Genomic DNA, 23,125 nt, shown 5'->3' with positions numbered 1-23,125 from the left:
GTATGGGATAACTGTTTGATTGGTACTAATTTGGGGGGCATACGCCGTTCGCTTGGTATTACACTTTTTGTGAGTAAGGTGAAAAAAAATGCCTTTTTTGGCACAGTTTCTTTTTATGGTGTTCACCTGAGGGGTTAGGTCATGTGATATTTTTATAGAGCAGGTTGTTTCGGACACGGTGATGCCTAAAATGTATACTTTTTATTTATTTATTTCAATTTAACACAATAATAGCATTTTTGAAACAATTTTTTTTTTTATATCTCCATGTTCTGAGAGCTATAGTTTTATAAATTTTTTTTATTTTTTTAGCGATTTTCTTATGTAGGGGCTAATTTTTTGCGGGATGAGGTGACTGTTTTATTGGTACCAAATTGTGGGACATACGCCTTTTTGATCACTTGGCGTTGCACTTTGTGATGTAAGGTGACAAAAATCGCTTTTTTGGCATTTGCTTTTATTTTTAGTGTTCACCTGAGGGGTTAGTTCATGGGATATTTTTATAGATAGAGCTGATTTTTACAGACGCGGTGATACCTAATATCTCTATTTTATTTATTTGTTTCTATTTTTAACATTTTTTTTTATTACTTGGGATTTTTTTTTTACATGTGAAACTTTTATTTTTATTTTTTATAAAACACTTTATTTTTTATTTAATATGTTTGTCATAATTTTTTTTTTTTTACTCAGACTAACTTGGTTCTTGAAGATCCAGTGGGTCTGATGCCTCTATAACACTGTATAGCGTACTGCAGGGTATTTTCTATCACACTTTGCCTGGTCAGGCTCCTTTCTTCCCAGCAAGAGCCTGGTCAGTATTAGGCCGAATGCACACGGCCGTGTTCCGCAGCCGAGAGTGGTCCGCGGTATGCCGGGCTGGATTCCTGTTCAGAGCAGGAGCGCACGGCGTCATTGGTTGCTATGAAGCCGTGCGCCTGCCGGATCCGTCCTGCCGCTATTTCGCCGTGCTGCCTCTCCGTTCCCATTGACTATAATGGGGAGGGGGGCAGAACAGCAGTATTCCCACTGCTATGTCAGTACCGTACCTTGTAGTTGAGCTTTGTCCTCCTGGCCATTTACTGCTGCTCTGCACCCCCGAGACGGCAGTGTCCCAAGGCACTAGGCGATGTCTGTCTGTCCACTACACAAAATTCTGCTGCCAACAAGATGCCATTAAACCTCTCGGTAAAATCCTGCACTACCCCCAGCAGCTGTGGCCTAATAGTTCTCTCCGGGTTCTTCCCTCCACCTCTCGGTGCTCTGCTAGTATAGGCCATTACTCGCCCCCCACCATCTTGAATTTGGTCAGGATTGCCCCCAGCCCCTCCAAGCTTCCCTCAGTATACAGGGTAAAAGGCTCGGTGTGGTCAACATAGACCAGAACGCGGGAGAGACCAACAATCTCTTCATCGGTGGGAAGGCCTGATCTGCCTTAGCCCCTTGAGATGAATTCAGGTAACACTTCATATAACAAGGAGAGAAACTGCGTCTTATAGACTGACTTGGCCGTGATTGTCACTTAGGATCCAGTAACCACTAGATAGGACAGCGCTACTCTACTTTCTTAAGCCTTCCCACCCTGGGCCATTTTTTGTCTTTGCTTTTTTTTTTTCTCCCGGCTTTCTCTGAGTCATTATGATATAAAGTGCAGTCCCACCACAGTGCAATGGGTTTTATTTTCACTGAGTTCCCTACACGGTAAAACGGAATAATGGAAACACTCACTAGTATTCGCTTAATAAGATGCACTGACATTCCCCCCCCCCCCCCCCCCCACACACACACACACTTTTTGGGGAAAAAGTACATCTTATATGTGGGTCTGACCTCGATGTGGGGTCTGTAGAAAAGGTCACTAACTGAACAACCCCTTTAGTTGTTTGACCACAAAATAGTTTCCATTATATCTCAGATCAGACCAGCAATCGGACCCCCAATGCTAATCGGCTTTCAGCCCCAATCAGACCCCCAATGCCTCAGATCAGCCGCCAGCCTCATGCATCAGCCTAATGTAGCCCCCAGCCTCATATCAGCCCCCAGCCATCAGCGCAAATAAAAAAACACACTTACCTGCCCGTGCTCGGTCTTCCTCTTTCTCCTCCTCGGTCTGCTGTGTTTTGAACTGGCTCGCACAGCGTGAGGTCACAGAGCGCCCTTACACTGTGCGCAGCCCTGCACAGCTGACAGCCGAGGACCAGGAAGTGGTGAGTACAGAGCCTTCATCGCTTCCCTGTCCTCCGGCACTAATGAAGCGCTTCCATAATGGAAGCTCTTTATTAGTATTCGTCCCATAAGACGCAGGGGCATTTTCCCCCCACTTTGGAGGGAAAAAAGTGCATCTTATGGGGCAAAAAATACAGTATCCCACAGCGCTGATCAGAAGGCTGGAGTTGTCACCTGTTGTTCCCTTTGTGAACCCATTCAGCAGGACTAGACTTTCAGGGCAGAGTCTAACAGCATTTCCACAGTCTAATAAAAGCAGGTCACCAACCCTAAATACTGGTTGCCTCTGGCCGGTCCTATATACTAAGAGATTCCGGATAAGTAAGCAATAGCCTCCACTCTGCTCGGCTTCCCTGCTCTCTGTGAGCTGCTCCTACTTAAGACTTCAGCACTGCCCCCCACCCATCCTCTAATGGTCCCCTTGCTGACTCCTTAGGGAGCACATTAGCGGGGGCATAGTCGGGGTCTGACATGTAGCATATAGAATGCATCGGGGAAGCCGGGACGGTCTTGTGGAGGGTACTGGTGACTGGTTTTACAGATCTCCCAGTGCCCCCTTATTAGTGACTCTGCCACAATTATTTCCTTATAATCCCTGATCCTCACATGCAGTTTTTCGAGCTCTTGTTAAAGAACGGAGGGGTCGTTCCACTCAGTATGATTAACTGTAACAAGCAGTAAGCCTGGTTTGATGGGGTTGATCCCGCCGACAGATGCTCTTTAGAGGGAAGCTATCACTTCTGTGCAGGCAGTCAGTACTTTTAGATTACCGATAGGCCAAACCCCACAGCACATGCCAGCACTGGGAGGGAGATGAGTCCGATGAGGCTCACTACCCCCACCATCCGCCTCCTCCCGACATTCACTGGCAGGTTTCTTTCCAGGTGTGCATAGGAAAACCAGCCAGTCTTGGTCCGGAGGCAGGGGAGGGTAGAGGCAGTCACTTATCGGCCTTGTCTCCCTCGCAGCCCTGGTGCACACTGTGGGGTTCGGCTTGTCAGTACTGACTGCACAGACATGACAGACCGCTGACATCACCAGGCCTGTGACTACACTATGCTGCCCCCTGTGAGGGCCACGTACTACAGGTGACAGGTTCCCTTTAAGGCAGATTATTTTATACAAAGGATTTTAATAGAGGATAGTAGTCCGGCCTTACGCTGACTCCATAGCCATGGCTTCCTCATACATCACCGCACTGTTCCTCTCCACTGCCCTGCACTAAAGTGCATTTTTCTGTTAAAAAATATCAATATTATTTAAAATATTTATTTATATTATTTAAAAATAATTTTGCTAAGCTTTGTTCTTGACAGGTGACTGTACTGGGAGCTCGGAGGGACAATTGATATCTACAGATTATAATGCAGATGTTCCAGGTGTCACATCAGATACGTATGAAGATTGTGCCATTATCCCAGATGTACCATCCACTCTTCACAGAAAAACTGTGTCATTTGATCCTTTAACACAAATCCGATCTTCTGATTCATCACAGACTGTTAGCCACAAAATGGGTGAGAGAGCCCTAAGAGCTCAGAAAGGGAAGAAGTCATATCCATGTTCAGAATGTGGGAAATGTTTTACTCACAAATCAGAACTTGAGAGGCATCAGAGAGTTCACACGGGAGAGAAGCCGTATTCATGTTCAGAATGTGGGAAATGTTTTACTCAGAAATCACATTTTATAATCCATCAGAAAATTCACACAGGGGAAAAGCCTTATCCATGTTCAGAGTGTGGGAAATGTTTTACTCACAAATCACAACTTGAGAGGCATCAGAGAGTTCACACAGGAGAGAAGCCGTACTCATGTTCAGAATGTGGGAAATGTTTTACTTCAAAATCATATTTTATGAGCCATCAGAGAATTCACACAGGGGAAAAGCCGTATCTATGTTCAGAGTGTGGGCAATGTTTTACTCGCAAATCACAACTTGAGAGGCATCAGAGAGTTCACACGGGAGAGAAGCCGTATTCATGTTCAGAATGTGGGAAATGTTTTACTCAGAAATTTTCTCTTGTTGTCCATGAGAGAATTCATAAAGGGGAGAAACCGTATTCATGTTCAGAGTGTGGGAAATGTTTTACACACAAATCAGAACTTGAGAGGCATCAGAGAGTTCACACGGGAGAGAAACTCCACTCATGTTCAGAATGTGGGAAACATTTTATTATGAAATCACATCTTGAGAGCCATCAGAGAATTCACACAGGGGAGAAGCCGTATTCATGTTCGGAATGTGGAAAATGTTTTGCTCATAAATCAAATCTTGAGCCCCATCAGAGAATTCACACAGGGGAGCTGTATTCATGTTCAGAATGTGCTAAATGTTTTACTAAGAAATCATCTCTTGAGACCCATCAGAGAATTCACACAGGGGAGAAGCCGTATTCATGTTTGGAATGTGGAAAATGTTTTTCTCATAAAAAATCTCTTCAGACCCATCAGAGAATTCACACAGAGGAGAAGCTGTATTCATGTTCGGAATGTGGAAAATGTTTTTCTCATAAAAAATCTCTTCAGACCCATCAGAGAATTCACACAGGAGAGAAGCCGTATTCATGTTCAGAATGTAGCGAACGTTTTACTAATAATTCAAGTCTTGCTATACATCAGAGAATTCACACAGGTGAGAAGCATTTTATTTGTTCAGAATGTGAAGAGAGTTTTGCTACAAAATCAGCTCTTCTTTTACATCACAGACGTCACACAGGGGAGAAGCCGTATTCATGTTCGGAATGTGGGAAATGGTTCACTCAGAAATCATATCTTATTAAACATCAGAGAATTCACACAGGGGAGAAGCCATATTCATGTTCAGACTGTGGGAAATGTTTTACTCATAAATCAAATCTTCTGAAACATCAGAAAGTTCACACAAAGGAGAAGCCGTATTCATGTTCAAAATGTGGGAAATGTTTTACTCAGAAATCACATCTTCAGAGTCATCAGAGAATTCACACAGGAGAGAAGCCGTATTCATGTTCAGAATGTGGGAAATGTTTTACTACGAAATCATATCTTCAGAGTCATCACAGAATTCATACAGGAGAGAAGCCATATTCATGTTCAGAATGTGGGAAATGTTTTACTATGAAATCAAGTCTTGAGAGACATCAGCAAACTTGCACAAAGGAGAAGCCGTATTCATGTTAAGAATGTGACTGATGGGGGGGGGGGCGGGGCAAGCATGTGAGCGGCTGTGCGTCGGCTGAGCTCCTGTACTACCCCAGCCAATTATCCTGCAAACATTAGCCTAATCCTGTAATATGTTAAATATTATTGCAATATGTGAGGAGAATATATGTATTTATACACATAACAATGCAGCACTGTATGTAGGTATAGATAAACAAAAGGAAAAAGATTATCAACAGGGATTCCAGTCCGGATTTTGGATGTGAACCACTAATAATGTGGATTGATAGGCATCTGCCTATAAAAGACCAGCATTAAAGCTCACTCCTGATATCCACTGAGGAAGGGGTTGTCCCCGAAATGCGTATGGTCCCAGGAAGTGAGCGCAAATAATCGATGTACATGTAAAGGACATTCGACTTAAACACGACAGGCCTGTCTAAGAAATAGCCCAAGCCCGATTAGAACCTCCGGCAAGTAAAACCAGCTGACCAGCAGGGAGAGCTTCATCACGTGATACGCCATGCCGACGCCAGCTTCGTCACCACGTGGGACGCTGCGTGAAGGGTGAGAAGCAGGGCAGCGGAGGACGCCGTGGAGCGGGAGGCCGGTAAGAGACGCCGATCACCAGGAGGCGGGCGAGGGGCATACCTGAGAGTCCGGTAAGAGAAATTTATATCTAGCTCTGGATAAAAATAGCGCACTTTACAGCCGGCTGGCTGACATATCTAGCGCAACGGACCTAGGTAGAATTGAGGTTGAATAGACTTATACCATTGAAGTATAACTGGATCACCATATACTGGGCTGCATAGACTATTTATCTTCTACTCCAAATAATGAACGGCACTGGTGCACCTTAATGGAATTAAGATATTGAATACCATCTTTGAAGATATAGTGCTGCATTTTTAAATTAAGGACAAACTATCCCTGAGAAGGAAACATATACATATATATACGGTGGATAATCTATCATTTTGTTTTCCACAGAATAGCTGATTTTAGGATTGTATTGTGACATTGATTGATTTTATTTTGTGTGAAAACATTTTACCATTTTAATATTTTAGGGATTGCCCATTGTTGTTGTTGTCATTTGCAGTAAAGATATTAAATATTAAATATCAAACATTTAATTTTATGGTTCGTGTGTGATCCCCTTTGTAGAGAGTGCCCCTCTTAATTTTATTTACATTAGCCTAATCCTGTTGCTTGCATGTTTACCCTGCGGTGGACCTTGGGAACCCAACAATAGCGAAATTTAGCTGCCATGACCAGGAAAAGAGAAGGGAAAGGCACAGACAAGGACCCGCAAGATGGCTCTGGCTCTGTCAGACCTAAGCGCCAAGACCACACAGCGGACCTACAGCGGGAAGCCGCAGCGCGGCTGGGACAATATGCTTGTTCAGCGGCACTACTTGGCATAAGACGCTCTGAGACAAGGGTGAGGCTCTACCATCAGATAGCGGCATGGACTCTGACAGTGAGGGGGTGGAAGCTGCTACAGTAAAAGAACGCGGCCCTAACTATGGCATCCTACAGACGAGTGGTGCAGACACTGAGTCAAAGGCTCAGGAATCCGAATCGGAGGAGCCAACCCTCAAAGATGTCATGCAAGCCATTACTAAATGCGGCAAGTCACTAAAGGCGCTGACAATGCAAGTGGGAGCCTTAAAAGAAGATCTGTCCATAGTCGGGCAGGACTTTTGAAAGTTGTCAGAATGCACAACCGCCCTGGAGGAGCGAGTGGGCGATATGGAGGACGCTTTACATCCTCTCAAGAGGGACACTACGGAACGTGCTCGCAGGCTAGATATACTGGCTGCTAAACAAGATGACTTTGAAAATCGGCTGAGACGAAATAATGTAAGATTAGTTTAAATACCAGAAAAAAATGGAAGGTGTTAACCCTACCGAGATTTTTTAAACCTGGTTAAAGAGGATCTTTCACCAGAAAAAAAGTATCTAAACTGACTATACAGACGTGTAGAGCGGCGCCCAGGGATCCCCCTGCACTTACTGTTATCCCCGGGCGCCGCTCCGTTCTCCGGTTATAGCCTCCGGTATGTTCATAGTTAGGCTCCACCCAGGGGAACCTGCCGCGGTCTCCTTCTCCTATGCTGTAGCGCTGGCCAATCGCAGCGCTCAGCTCATAGCCAGGCTATGAGCTGAGCGCTGCGATTGGCCCCGCGGCAGGTTCCCCTGGGTGGAGCCTAACTATGAACATACCGGAGGCTATAACCGGAGAACAGAGCGGCGCCCAGGGATAACAGTAAGTGCAGGGGGATTCCTGGGTGCCGCTCTACACGTCTGTATAGTCAGTTTAGATACTTTTTTCTGGTGAAATGTCCTCTTTAAAAGAGCGGTTTAGTGCAGAAACATTAACTCCGCTGTTTGCACTTGAATGCGCTCACAGAGTGCCTACTCGCCCATTGCCACCGGGTGCACCCCCGAGATCGGTGCTCATGAAGATACTCTATTGCAGAGATCGTGATATTCTTCTTAGAAAGGCCAGGGAGCTACCTGATATTTCAATTAACGGCCACAAGGTGTCACTCTTTCCTGATTTCTCCATAAAGGTGCAGAAAAAGAGAGCCAGATTCCTTGATATAAAGCGTCGCTTGAGAGAATATGGAGTCTCCTATGATGTACCCAGCGAAACTCAGGGTAGTCGCCCTGGGATCTACCAGTTTTTTAAGGACCCAAAAGAAGCATTGAGACAGACATGACAGGCAATTGCGTGAGGAAAGACAGCCACCAGATTGAGAATGGGTCATCAGGCTCCAGCGCAAGTAAATGATCATAGTCCGTGAATGTGACTGACTGGGTGTATGCATGTGCCAATGCTAGAATGTTTACTTTACATGTTATTTCTACAGAGAGTTTGTAACTGAGCGGAACATGTATCTATAACGTGCAGTGGGTGTATTATACTGTTTAGCATCTGTAAACTTAATATAAATAATGACCGGGAAGTGAGCGGGAGACTACGACGCAACCAGCTCTAATAGTGTAGATCAGTGGTCCCCAACCTTTGCACCAAGGACCGGTTTCATGCTCCATGCAAGACAATTTTCCCAGGGACCGGGGGGGGGGGGGGGGGTCAGACCAGCAATCAGACCCCCAATGTTAATCAGACCTCAGATCAGACCCCCAAACCTTTAGCCATCTATCAATCTATCAGCCCCCAATGTCAACCATAAACCCCCCTAATGTCAGCCATAAGCCCCCCATTAGCCCCTCATGTTAGCCATAAGCCCCCCATTAGCCCCTCATGTCAGCCATAAGCCCCCCATTAGCCCCTCATGTCAGCCATAAGCCCCCCATTAGCCCCTCATGTCAGCCATTAGCCCCTCATGTCAGCTATAAGCCCCCCATTAGCCCCTCATGTCAGCCATTAGCCCCTCATGTCAGCCATTAGCCCCTCATGTCAGCCATAAGCCCCTCATGTCAGCCATAAGCTCCCAATTAGCCCCTCATGTCTGCCCCATGTCCCCCAGGTCAGCCATCAGCCCCCAGTGCAAAAACAAACAAAAAACACCTCTCCTGCTCCTGGTCACCATCGCTATCCTCTTCATTCTGCTGTCGGCTGGCTGTGTATAGTGGCGCACAGTGTGAGGTCACAGAGAGACCTCACGCTGTGCGCAGCCATGCACAGTCGATAGCCGAGCCGAGGACCAGGAAGTGGTGAGTACAGATCCTTCACCGCTTCCTGGTCCTTCTGTACTAATGAAGCGCTTCCATAATGGAAGCGCTTCATTAGTACAGCGTTAAAGACTGCCCTGATCGCCGCAGCCCGGCAAACCATATTCCAGGGCCCGGTCCTGGGTCGCGGCCCGGTGGTTGGGGACCGCTGATTTAGATAACAGTTACTGTTATGTGTTAATTTCGTTCCTGTTATTACTTGCAGGGCTGCCACCTCTCTCTCTTTTCCGGTGGACTAGCTGTCCGGATTACCTGGCCTTGCTGACGGGTGTTTTTTTTTATCCCGAGGACCTTAAGTTAGGTGTTTTTAATCGGGACCTATCGGGAAGGCCAGCGCATTCAAGCGTTTTAGTTGTTAATCGCCTATTTTAGGCATAGTTCGGGGATTATTTAGGGTTAATAACATAGGATCTGCAGATATGGGGAAAATGTCCTTGTGGTGCTTGTACATGTTATATAAGATACTGCACAGTTATGGGCTAGGGGTACTCTTCACTGGGTGGGAAGGTACGGCCACAGATATGACACCCTGGGATAGATATGGCTAAACCAGTGAGTTTTTTTAAGTTGGAATGTCAGAGGGATAAAAGAGGCCACTAAAAGAAAGGCCATTACGGAAGGTTTGAAACTCTACCAGCCCCTGGTATGCTGCTTACAGGAGACTCCTTTAATGCCGGACCAGACTCATTTACTTAGACCTCAGTGGGTGGGTCATTGCTTCCATGCCACTTATTCCACTTATGCGAGGGGAGTGAGCATACTCATTCATAAGAATAGAATCTTAAAATGTATATCTAACTAGATAGATGAAGAAGGGTTCTATGTTTGTTTTATATGGCACAATCTTCAATATTCCATGTGTCATAATTGGTATTTATGTACCCCCGCCATATTCATCACTAGTTATTAGGAGAGTGTTTCTTGCCTACTGCGCCGACGTTAATATTAGGAGATTTTAATAATGTGATCTGCCCGGTACTGGATAGAATGGGGGCATCTACCCAGTTAACTTCTGAGGGGATTACTCCATTTGGGAGGCTCTTAGCTGAGGCTTCCCTGTTAGATTTCTGGAGGTTGAAAAATCCACAACAATACTCAATATGTTGTTCCAGTACCTATGATTCGTTATCCAGAATAGACCTAGTTCTGGGTAATGCTGAAATGGGTCACCTTATTCAAGAAATACAATATCTACCCAGAAGACTCTCTGATCATTCTCCGGTACTAGCGTCGGTTAATTTCCTTCCCCCGGCTGTGAACAGAGGCGAAATGTGGAAATTTTATCCGCACTGGTTCTCTGTTTTAGCTGATCTGTCGGGAGTGGGAGAGAGGCTGAAGGAATTCTTCACATATAATTTACCTCGTTTGGTGGTGAGGGATACCATGAAGGCCTTCTTAAGAGGGTTACTTATAGCGGAAGTAAATAAAACAACAAACAAACTAGGGGGACCGTACAAAACTGTTGTTGGGGGTGGAAAGAGCAGAGGCAAATTATGTAGAGCAACCCTCTATAGAACATGCAGCACACTGGAAAGAAGCACAACAAGCACTAAATGATCGCTTGCTTATTAGCGCGACAAACACTTTTTTTAAAAAGCAATCATATTATGAGGAGGGGGAGAGAACAGGAAGATTACTGGCACTAATATCTAAGGCCCAACAACTATCGGCATATATAGCTGCTCTCCGTAACTCTACTGGAGACTTGTGCACGACCTCGGAATAGATATTAGCGGTCATGGACCTGTTCTACTCATCCTTATATGAATCAAAAGCGGATGCTGATTTCACAGAGACTGCAGGATTTCAAGACCAGTTGCCACTCCCTACCCTGACTGAGGAACAGAGAAACTTCCTAGACTCTATAACTGTAAAGGAAATGGAAGATGCTTTGAGGTAATATGTCAAATAGCCCATCTCCACCCGGGGCCTTGTTATCGGTTGAAATATACAGAACGTATGCCTCTACACTATTACCTCAATTATTAGAGGTCTATAAGGAAGCCCAGAGTCAAGGTAAATTGCCCATGTCTATGAATGAAGCAATAATAGTTATTCCAAAACCGGGAAAAGATAGGCCTATAGGACTCTGCCGCCAGACTATCTTCCTGCTTCAGGTAGATGCCAAAATCCTAGCAAAACTTTTGGCGAATAGGTTAAACTCGGTGATAACTTCGCTCATACATACTGACCAAGCAGTATTTATGCCTAACATGTCAACAGCGGTGAATATAATGAGATTATTCCTGAATATTTAGATGAGCCAGGTCCACGCCTTGAATGCGGCGGTCGCATCTCTTGATGTGGCCAAAGCATTCGACAGCGTGGAATGGCGATACCTATGGAAGGTGCTCAAGAAAGTGGGGGTTGGACCAGAATTCATTAGGTGGATACAACTACTATATAAATGCACCACAGCTAGACTTAGAATAAATGGGGGGCTCTCTGAGTCCTTTAAATTACACAGGGGAACCAGGCAAGGGTGCCCCTTATCTCCCCTATTGTTTGCAATGGCAATAGAGCCCCTTGCAGAGGCCCTAAGGAGAGCGGAGACAGTGAAAGGTCTCCGTTATGGCCCGTTAATGGAAAAAGTAGCACTATATGCTGATGACCCATTGCTGTTCTTAGACGAATATATTACTTAGCAGCCCAATTGCGGCATATCAGGGGCTGGGGAGATGATGGTGGCCTTAATACAGCTGGAAGGATTGTAAAACAATTGATTAATGGTAAAAGCCTAATGTCTGAAATAGAGGATGGTACAATGGTTAAAGTAGGGAACCGATTTGGCCTGCTCCGTACTAGACACAGAGTGTGGTGGAAGGCTAGAACTGTTGCAGGACTCATGGGTTATACCAAGTTCACTCCACTCCGATTTGGCCCAAACCTATGTTTAAGGAGTTAGATAAAGTAGCAAATGCCCAGGTATGGGAAGCATACAGACTTAACCGCATACATCAGTTATTTGATAATGGTACCCTTAAGGAATATACCCAGCTACAAAAAGAACTTACATGACTCAAAAACCAGTTTTACCTATATTTGCAACTCCGGCATACCATACAGTCATAGGAACAGCAGGGGAAGAAAGCACCTGCCACTAAACATTCTATCATAGACCTTACTAGTTCACAAGGGGGCACCAGTGGAGTTACTTCTCTTCATTATAAGAGCCTAATGAAGATGCAATTTAAAAAACCCTTTACGGTTACATGATAAGTGAAAGAAGGATATAACTGATCTGACTGTAGAACAATGAGATAAAGTGTTAGAGGAGTTCACGGCAGTGGCAGTAAGTGAGGCCCATAGAGTCTCCCAACTATATCTGCTCCATAGGGTATATAGAACCCCGGTTGCACTGAAAAAAAATGGGGTATAGGAAGGATGATGACTGCCCAAGATGTGGGACACCTAACGCTGATCTAATTAATCTTATGTGGAACTGCCCTAGACTAAGACGCAACTGGACCGAGGTTATAGACCTGTTGCATTCGGTATTTGGTGTACAGGTAGATCCGACAGCAACACTTTGTATCTTGGGATATGTTTAAAATGCTGCAATTAACGCAAGAAAAATATTAGCTATTATGTGTATACTGTATCAAGCGAGAGCATTGATTGCTTATTACTGGATTAACATCCCCCAAAAGTTAGGCATTTGGTGGAGAATATTCATGCATTGATACGATTGGAAAGATATGTATCAGAAACGAAACAGTCTGAATTTTTTTTAGAAAATGAGGAACTCATGGCTGCAGCATTATAACATCATAATCTAGCCTATAGGGGTGACAATAAGGGTACTTTTAGGTAACGGGAAAAGATAGCACTGCATGTCTAGTAGCTAGTACTCTGCTGGGGCAGACTAATTTCTGTTATTGCATGTTATAACTGTGATATATACCATTGGATAGCTGCCATTGGGTTGATATATACTCTAGGTGGCATTTAATTATCACACTGGATCAGTAGAGTTTTATGTATTGGAATGAATGAAAGAGTTGAATGTACATAGGCCTAATCAGGCCAACAATATATGAGAAGAGGAACCACACAGAGTTCAGAGAAAAACTGTATCATCGATCTTTACTGACAACACTGATAGGATTTTACTATGGACTTTCTCCGGATTTCAGATGGAGGGGGAAGGAGGGGAGTCTGTTACTTGTTTTTGCTAAAAAAAAATGACAAAATAAATAAAAATTATCTGATAAAATAAAAAAATATGTGACTCATATTTCGTTAGAAAATCAGATCTTCAACATCAAAGACGTCACACTGGAAAAAATCAAGTTTTGAGAGAGATCAAGAATACACACAGGGGAGAAGCCGTATTCCTGTCCAGAATGTGGGAAATGGTGGGCTCTGAAACCCAATCTTCACCATGAAAGCCATCATACAGGGGAGAAGCCATAATTATGTACGGCCTGTGGGAAATGTTTTACTTACCAATCCAATTGTGTTACACATCAGAGAATGCACGTAGGGGAGAAGCAGTTTAACCCCTTCATAACATTTCCCACAACATGTACGTCAGGTTTGGGTATTTAACGACATCTGCCTTAAAGATAAAGTGATTGAAAACTGAATAAAAAACAACAAAAAGTCACATATACCATAAAATGTTATCAATAGAAATTAGAGCTCCCCCGCAAATAAAGAACCTTCACACAGCCCTGTAGACATTTTTTGGGGAGTATTAAAACCTAGCACAATAATATAAATCTGTGATCGCTGTAATCTTACTAAACCATAGAAAAAAGGTCACTGCGCAGTGAACGCTGTAAAAACAGAACCCATAAAACAATGGGTCAACCACTTTTAGTTACTTCTACCCTATCAGTAATTTTTTCCAGCTTCCCTATAACGAATGTGGAATAATAAATGGAAACATTAGAAAACAGCCCTGTTACAGCCGTGCGACTGGTAAAATAGAAAAGCTATGGCATTTGGATGGCGGGAAAGAAAAATAAAATTGCAAAAAGACGGAAAATGGTTGCAGTGGGAAGGGGTTATAAATGAAATAAAATGTGGCGGGTGTGGAGCTCCCTTATAGGATGCTTTCTGCTTAGAGATGAGAGAATTTGTTTAGCATTTCACAAAAATGTATCTTCCGAATCTGAGGGTCTGAAGACGGCATGTTTTACAGGAAAATCTAAAGTAACTACTGTGGTTAAGAACAAGGACACTCCTATACAAGTGATGGTCATGATGACTCCACCCTCAACGTCTGCCGCTGCCACAACTACAATTGTGACTCCAACTTTAGACTTGGCTTCACCAAAATACCGTTGTACCTGCTGCGGACAGAAGGCTGTGTAGAATCTGACTAATTGCATTTATTGCAGGACTCCATTGTGAAACCAAAGGACTAATGATTAACTGGTTGACCTGAGTTCTCATAGTATGCTTCCCGAATATGGATTCCACTGGTTGTATAGGTTTAATTACGCAAGATAGATAGCAGGGATGGTTTAAAAAGTAGGATCTTCTGGATGGATGCTGGTCATTCCACAAGGGAGGTAGGGTGATCTATACAGCCCGCGAAATAATGATAAAAAGAGGAGAGTAATGGGGTCAATGTCAACCTTATATTTATATAATACATATAACGTGAATGATTATGTCATACATATATGTTGCTGAGCTTCAAGGTATACCCTCAATATCTTCACTTAAATCCCCTTGTAGCTGAAGAAGCAGGTCAATATCCAAGAGACAATTTCCCCAGTAACTGGACGACACACAGTTTGGGAGTCACTGACTTTACTAGGCATGCACACCTGGTTTCAAACCTCCAACAGCCACATTTACATACAATACATAGATTACTATGGTACAAGGAAAGGTGGGGGTCAGACAATAGCAAGGGCTGATGGGAGGTTGAGGGGGGACACTGCAGGTAGTTTAAACTGGTCTCCCAGTGTCCCTGAGACAACACCCTGCTGGGGAAAAGTGGCGATGTTTGCCACAATATATTTATATAAATTAACCTTATTTCTATAATCTGTATCCTCTGTGAAGTTTATCATTTATTCCACTTTTTCATAATATCTTGGCCTTAGAACATAGTCCGAAGGCCATCTGTAATCATGTTGTAACCTGAAACGCTGTGAGGAAAAGGAAGTATTTCACCAAATTTGGAATACAATGAAGAAGTTTGAGAAATATGTAGTTTGAGCAGATATGTATCAATGAGATTCTCAGACATTCTAGGAAATGTTTGTTACTTTTTCACGAATAATGGATCCAGATGGTCGGTATACATGTCCAAATTGGGTCGTGTATCAGCCAATTGAACTTTTACCTAGTTTTGAAACTACAAGATATTGCCAGTATGTTGTCACATGCATCAATGTAATGTGCCACGTTTTATTTTTAAGTATTCTAACTGCCTTGAAACACCCAGTTACTCCCATTATCATAAAGGTATAATAATAAAGATTGTTGGGTTGGTCTCTCAGATCTCCTTAGATCCTGCAACTGTGTTTGTGTCTTTGTGTCAGCCGACTTAATTATTTAATTACTTTGTACCTGAAAATGGAACTACTCTGACAGCGGGGAGGATGAAGCAGGTAGATCACATGACCATGGCGGGGCCCTGACTTGCCTATAATGACTTGCAGTCAGCCTCAGCCAATCAGAAGGGACGATGCTGACGTGTCATGAGCACTATATATGATTCACTTTATATTGATGTAAAAGCAGGGGCAAACTGGCCGATGGGACGATGCCGAGGGGGACTCCTGAGCCCTTCTCATCACTGCTGGCTGGATACATAATGATCTCTTGTTCTCAGTAGTAATTAATGCTAGGAGCATCAGGTACTTAAAGGGGTTTTCTGGGATTAAACTTTTATTTAACATTAAACATGCCCTGGCCATACTATGTGTGTATATATATATATATATATATATATATATATATATATATAGATATATATATATATATAGTGAAGAAAACCGGACAGCACTCCAGGTAAAAAAGCAAATGGTGTTTATTGACCCATGTGGAAGGCAACGTTTCAGCTCATACAAAGAGCCTTTCTCAAGCAATGAACACAAGTGCATACTGGGGTATATATAGTCAACCCCTAACATATCATAATAAACATCAATCAACATATTGTACAAAGATAAAGTGCAAAGAATATCTAGAAAATTTCATGAATACATTCAAAACGTGTACAGTCCATGTGTGGACAAATCACAAAAGTAATACATTATCTGTATAATAATAAACATACACGATATACAATAAAGTGCTAAGTGCCAATAATTAAATGCATCTGTGCATCATTGCAGGCGCCAAGTTGCGTCAAAGGCCCACGGCATGACGTCACCGCGTGCCGTATCTGGAGCATGCGCACCAATGCTCTGCCATACTAGCGGCCATTTTTCAATAGGTAAAAGCCTCATCTGTTCTGTGAGCATGCCCATATTCAATACAAACAGGGCAGTATCATCGCGGAATGTATCCCGCGTCATGGGGCAAGAATATATCGGAGAAAAAAGGGGGAGGCTGCATCTCGTCAGAGACACAGACCCTCTACCTATATGGGCATGATGTGTTGGTGAGCGCGACGGGACTCGCCACGCACCACCTCCACAAAGTCCACCATAAGACTCCAATAGCCACCCCTTGTAGGGAACACAAAATGATCAAAGGCTGGTCTATAATAAAAGTGCATATTTTGACACAACTTGGAGAGTAGCAGAGATATTATCAATGGTATATATAAACAATGGTGTGTGGACACTGCGCTCATAAGCAGGGCACGTTTCATTTCTCAGTTCTTCAGCATCCATCACATCTGTAAAGATCTAAAAAAGAATATAAGAAAAATAACAATACAAATGGCTTGTGTTCATAATTCACTATGTACACCCAAGGGTGTGACTGTATCTCACGTGCACATACATTATGGGGCAAACCACTTATAAATATACCCCCGGATTGTAATCCATATTGAGCCCATTTGGTTTCAAACAATCCAAAGTATATATCCAAAATAGCTCCTTCTTTTTTAACATCAGTACTCTATTACCCCCACGTCTAGGCATGGTCAATAGCCCAACATTTGATGTCCTTCTCTGAGTGTTTAAAATCAGTGAAATGTTTGGGGACTGGAAGATCTTGTCTTTTTTTGCGTATCGTATATCGATGGTTATTTAGACGTGTCTTCAAATCGGTAGACGTTTCCCCCACATATAACAATCTGCACGGGCAGGTCAGAACGTAAACTACAAAATTAGAGTTACATGTGAGATGGAAACGAATCGGATAGGAGACTCCTGTTACTAGGTGTACAAATGCTCTACCTCTACACATTAACTTGCAATTTACGCAACTTAGGCAGGGAAAACTTCCCTTGGCAGGTGTAGTCAAAGCAGTTTGTGTCAGTCTGGATTTGGGACCAATGTCCGCTTTTACTAGCTGATCCCGTAGATTTCTTGATCTGCAGTATGAAAATAATGGAGGAGATCTAAATTCCGGGACCTCACTCAAACATCCTCCCAGAATCCCCCAATGTCACTCTGTTCAGTATACTTGGAGATAAAGGGGATCCTGGTCCGAGACCTATTGATCGCCCTCCTCTCCAAAATGCTACTTCTATCCATGGTATGGACCTTTGCTATGTGAGAGTCAAGTAACTTAGAGGGGTAACCCCTCTTTTGGAATTTTTTGGCCATAGTATTTAGGGAATGATCCACAATTTCTGGTTCAGAGACAATTCTTTTGACTCTGAGAAATTGGGAGAAGGGTAAATGTTTTAACATATTGCGTGGGTGACCGCTGTTGAAACATATAAGGGTGTTTTTATCCGAAGGTTTTGTGAACAATTGTGTATGTAACTTGCCCTCACTATACTTGACAGTGGTATCCAGAAACTGTAATTCAGTCTCTGAGTGAACCAGAGTGAATTGTAGATCTTTATTCACACTGTTTAAAAATGTATGGAATTCTGTCAATTGAACAACATTGCCAGTCCATATGAGGAAGATGTCGTCGATATATCTCCACCACCGCAGCAAATGGCTGCGGTGGTGGGACAGAAATCTTCCTCAAAGATCCTCATAAAGATGTTTGAGTAGGTCGGCGCTACGTTGGACCCCATAGCCACGCCTCTTTTTTGCTGAAAAAACACATCCTGAAACAGGAAATAATTATGTCTCAAAATGATTTGCAATAAATCAATAATTAATGTCTTAGCAGGTACAGTGTAAGATGAATTATTTAACATACAGTACAGACCAAAAGTTTGGACACACCTTCTCATTCAAAGAGTTTTCTTTATTTTTATGACTATGAAAATTGTAGATTCACACTGAAGGCATCAGAACTATGAATTAACACATGTGGAATTATATACATAACAAAAAAGTGTGAAACAACTGAAAATATGTCATATTCTAGGTTCTTCAAAGTAGCCACCTTTTGCTTTGATTACTGCTTCGCACACTATTGGCATTCTCTTGATGAGCTTCAAGAGGTAGTCACCTGAAATGGTCTTCCAACAGTCTTGAAGGAGTTCCCAGAGATGCTTAGCACTTGTTGGCCCTTTTGCCTTCACTCTGCGGTCCAGCTCACCCCAAACCATCTCGATTGGGTTCAGGTCCGGTGACTGTGGAGGCCAGGTCATCTGGCGCAGCACCCCATCACTCTCCTTCATAGTCAAATAGCCCTTACACAGCCTGGAGGTGTGTTTGGGGTCATTGTCCTGTTGAAAAATAAATGATGGTCCAACTAAACGCAAACCGGATGGAATAGCATGCCGCTGCAAGATGCTGTGGTAGCCATGCTGGTTCAGTATGCCTTCAATTTTGAATAAATCCCCAACAGTGTCACCAGCAAAGCACCCCCACACCATCACACCTCCTCCTCCATGCTTCACGGTGGGAACCAGGCACGTAGAGTCCATCCATTCACCTTTTCTGCGTCACACAAAGACACGGTGGTTGGAACCAAAGATCTCAAATTTGGACTCATCAGACCAAAGCACAGATTTCCACTGGTCTAATGTCCATTCCTTGTGTTCTTTAGCCCAAACAAGTGTCTTCTGCTTGTTGCCTGTCCTTAGCAGTGGTTTCCTAGCAGATCTTCTACCATGAAGGCCTGATTCACACAGTCTCCTCCTAACAGTTGTTCTAGAGATGTGTCTGCTGCTAGAACTCTGGGTGGCATTGACCTGGTCTCTAATCTGAGCTGCTGTTAACCTGCGATTTCTGAGGCTGGTGACTCGGATGAACTTATCCTCTGCAGCAAAGGTGACTCTTGGTCTTCCTTTCCTGGGGCGGTCCGCATGTGAGCCAGTTTCTTTGTAGCGCTTGGTTTTTGTGACTGCACTTGGGGACACTTTCAAAGTTTTCCCAATTTTTCGGACTGACTGACCTTCATTTCTTAAAGTAATGATGGCCACTAGTTTTTCTTTACTTAGCTGCTTTTTTCTTGCCATAATACAAATTCTAACAGTCTATTCAGTAGGACTATCAGCTGTGTATCTACCTGACTTCTCCACAACGCAACTGATGGTCCCAACCCCATTTATAAGGCAAGAAATCCCACTTATTAAACCTGACAGGGCACATCTGTGAAGGGAAAACCATTTCAGGTGACTACCTCTTGAAGCTCAACAAGAGAATGCCAAGAGTGTGCAAAGCAGTAATCAAAGCAAAAGGTGGCTACTTTGAAGAACCTAGAATATGACATATTTTCAGTTGTTTCACACTTTTTTGTTATGTATATAATTCCACATGTGATAATTCATAGTTTTGATGCCTTCAGTGTGAATCTACAATTTGCATAGTCTTGAAAATAAAGAAAACTCTTTGAATGAGAAGGTGTGTCCAAACTTTTGGTCTGTACTGTACGTTCAATGGCACTTATGCCTAAATCATGGTCAATAGATGTATACAAAGAGGTTACATCAAAAGATGCCAGGTGGGCATCATGGACACCAGCAAGATCGATCATATTCAACTTGCATAGGAAATCAGTCGTATCCTGTATATACGACTCAGCCCCCATTGCAAAATCACGCAGAACTTTATCCAGGAACACCGCAATGCCGCTAAAGATGGAGTCTGATCCGGACACAATTGGGCGTCCAGGAGGGTCACTAAGTGACTTGTGCACTTTAGGAAGTATATATAATACAGGCGTGACTGGAAGGTCAACAGTGAGAATTGCTGCAGATATATGAAAATCTCCAGAACCTTCGAATCTAGTGTTAATGGTCAAAGTTTTGTGATAAAATCCTTCCTGAATTGTAACACAACCTATGCTATATACTTGATAACCTGCTCAAATGTATGTTACAATACGTAGGATGTACCACCAATGCCATAAAAACACGAATTAGAAAACACATATCAGATGTGCCGCACCATGAAAGCCGCAACATTTCTGCGGCAAGTCTTCATTTTACAACAATTCACGACCGCGACACCTCTGACATGTCTGTGCAAGGCATTGAAAGGGTTAATAGACCAGGGAGAGGTGGCGACAGAAAAAGGAAACTTCTAAACAGAGAATCCTATTGGATTTTCCAGTTAGAAAGTCGCCAGCCCCAAGGACTAAACAAGATTAGACCTAATCCTGTAATATTAACACCTATTTCCCCATTTCTTCAAGTTACTCAGGATGATTTATATATGTATATTTTAGTTTGTTTTTACCATTGTGCACCTTTGTGGGAGGGAGGAGTTTCTCCAGGCTTTAATTTCTCAGTGTATTTTGAGCAGTCATGAGTAAGGGCTAAACTGTTTTCTGCCTGAAACGCGTAGACCTATGCAATCTGTACCTGGATGTTTTTAATATTACTCAATAAAGTGCTTTTTTGGATCACCACGAACACAGGCTGGACAACTTTCCTTTTCTGCATAGTCTATCTTCAGTCTCTGGAACGGGTAAAGTGGCCTGAGGGTGTGCTCGCTTGGAGTCTTCACCACTTGACCGGGATTGTTCAATGCACAGACCATACACCCTTGTACAAACCGAGCAGCTACTGTAGAAAATCCTGGAGCAATCCACCCTGCATTAACCACACTAACCATGGCACCTTTTGATATATTAAGGATAAATGGGTGGCTGGCTCTCACCTAGTGGCTATGACGGGTGCTGCTAACTCTCAAATCGGATGCCCGACCCCAAAGTGGTATAAATAATGAAAAAAAGGAGAGGAGTGAGCACTCACAACACTTGGACCATAGGATATAAGGATATATTTGTTATAATAGGACCTGCTGCGTCCAATAAATAAATCAATTCCAATCACACATGATTCATACACTAAAATACAATAAAAAATAATTGGTACAATACATAAAAGTATACTGATATCGGGGTGGGAACCCTATTGCCACAATCCTTAGACAATTGGTGTTCCTAAATGTCTCTTTAAAGCACCTAGTTCCTAGCAGTAAATATCACTTGCAGTAAAAATCACTATTGGTGCTTGCAGTGCCGCAAACCGCAAGTCAAATGGAAGTGTCCCAAAAGTGCCTGTAACAAGTCACTCCAAATAATGGTTTATCTCCTAGTGCATACAGATAATGAATGGTTCTAGCGCTGTAGTACAATAAGTCCCTCCAGAGTTGTCTTCTTCCAGCTATTAGTATGACCGCCCAGGATGGTAAATTTTTAAGCCACTCCGTGCTCAGATTAGCAATTCAGGTTCCTACCTGGTTCCTGGTATCACGTCCCGCTGTCGCGTCTCACAGTCCTTCCACGAGAGGCGAGCGGTGCCGGCTGCTTCGGCGTCTCGCGTCGCATGTCTCAGGCCGATGACGTCACAATATCGCGGGACTAAGCAGGCAGGAATAGTGCCTTATCGGTGGCGTCCGTTGCTGTATGCTGGTTCTATTATAATAAATATATCCTTATATCCTATGGTCCAAGTGTTGTGAGTGCTCACTCCTCTCCTTTTTTTCCACCTTTTGATATATGAGTGGGCCCGTGGGCCTCTTGAACATTAGCTAGGTATAGAGGGCGGGGTAGACAAATTTTGCCCTTGTTTCTCCAAAATCCATGTTCATCAGGTTTGGCCACTTGTTTTGCCCAAAGTTATTTTTCCTCAGGAGGGGCTTGTTTGAGCATTCTTTGAAATTTACTTACTGAAATGTCCTCAGGTCTCGAGGCTCTTACCGGGGTGGCGTCAGCATTTAGTGGCTGGAGTGCAGCTTGTTTGGCTGCCTTGTCTGCTCGATCATTGGCTTCTGCTTCCACCGTGGTACATCTTGTATGAGCCTTTACCTTAATAATAGCAACCTCCTCTGGTAATAACAGAGAGATCATAAGTTCAAATACAGAGTCTTTATTTTTAATTGGCTGTCCTGCTGATGTTGGAAAATCTCTAGCCTGCCATATGGGTCCATAGTCATGTGCAATACCAAAAGCATACCTTGAGTCCGTGTAGATGTTTACCTTCTTCCCCTTGGCCAATTTCCACGCCTCAGTGAGTGCCTTCAGCTGCGCCTCTTGTGCTGACATGTGAGGTGGCCATGGTTCAGCTATCCCTACCTCATGCTGTGTGACCACTGCATATCCAGTGTGGAACCGGCCGTCCTCTCCCAATACTCAACATCAGGGTTATCAAGGGAGTTTTCATGTATATGATTAAATCCTGACCTTTCTTGTTGCATTAATTGTACACAGTCATGGGGGTTATGTTCCATCATGTCATTTAGGAGGCTGCCCGTACCGTCTATGCCCCCTTCACCTATTTCTGAATCTGTGATTGGTAACAAAGTAGCAGGATTCAGAGTAGTACACCTTGTGAAGGAAATGTTAGCGGGCACGAGGAGTGCACACTGGAGTCTGAGTTGCCTGGCCATAGAAATATGCTGAGGCTGGACCTGTGTTAATATGCCCTGTATGTCATGGGGTATTTGTACAATCACCGGGTAGTGTAACACAATGTCAGAGGCTTTTTCTATCATTGCCTGCACTGCAGAACAGGTTAAATTCCTTGTCATAGTTTGGAATACCCAGGGCTGCGGCTGAGGTTATGCACAGCTTCAAGGTATGGAATCTATTCACTGCCTCTTC

General features: G+C 43.4%; 2 protein-coding genes across 3 annotated transcripts in view; one reads left to right on the top strand and one right to left on the bottom strand.

The window, feature by feature from the left end:
• LOC122937813 (zinc finger protein 420-like) overlaps positions 1-6,536 on the top strand; it is a 28,196-nt gene extending 21,660 nt beyond the window's left edge. The window contains exon 5 of one of the 2 annotated variants that reach the window (XM_044292910.1): positions 3,543-6,536. In XM_044292910.1, the coding sequence (XP_044148845.1) occupies positions 3,543-5,386 (1,844 nt within the window). In that variant the 3' untranslated portion in view covers positions 5,387-6,536. The remainder of the gene's footprint in view (positions 1-3,542) is intronic. The other variant, XM_044292909.1, reaches the window with a different exon arrangement.
• LOC122939542 (zinc finger protein 316-like) overlaps positions 1-23,125 on the bottom strand; it is a 124,849-nt gene that overhangs the window by 34,390 nt on the left and 67,334 nt on the right. The gene's annotated exons all lie outside the window — the stretch shown is intronic.

The sequence above is a fragment of the Bufo gargarizans genome, chromosome 5, assembly GCF_014858855.1.
Source record: "Bufo gargarizans isolate SCDJY-AF-19 chromosome 5, ASM1485885v1, whole genome shotgun sequence".
Taxonomy (NCBI): Eukaryota; Metazoa; Chordata; class Amphibia; order Anura; family Bufonidae; genus Bufo; species Bufo gargarizans.
This window is presented reverse-complemented; position numbering and strand designations above follow the sequence as displayed.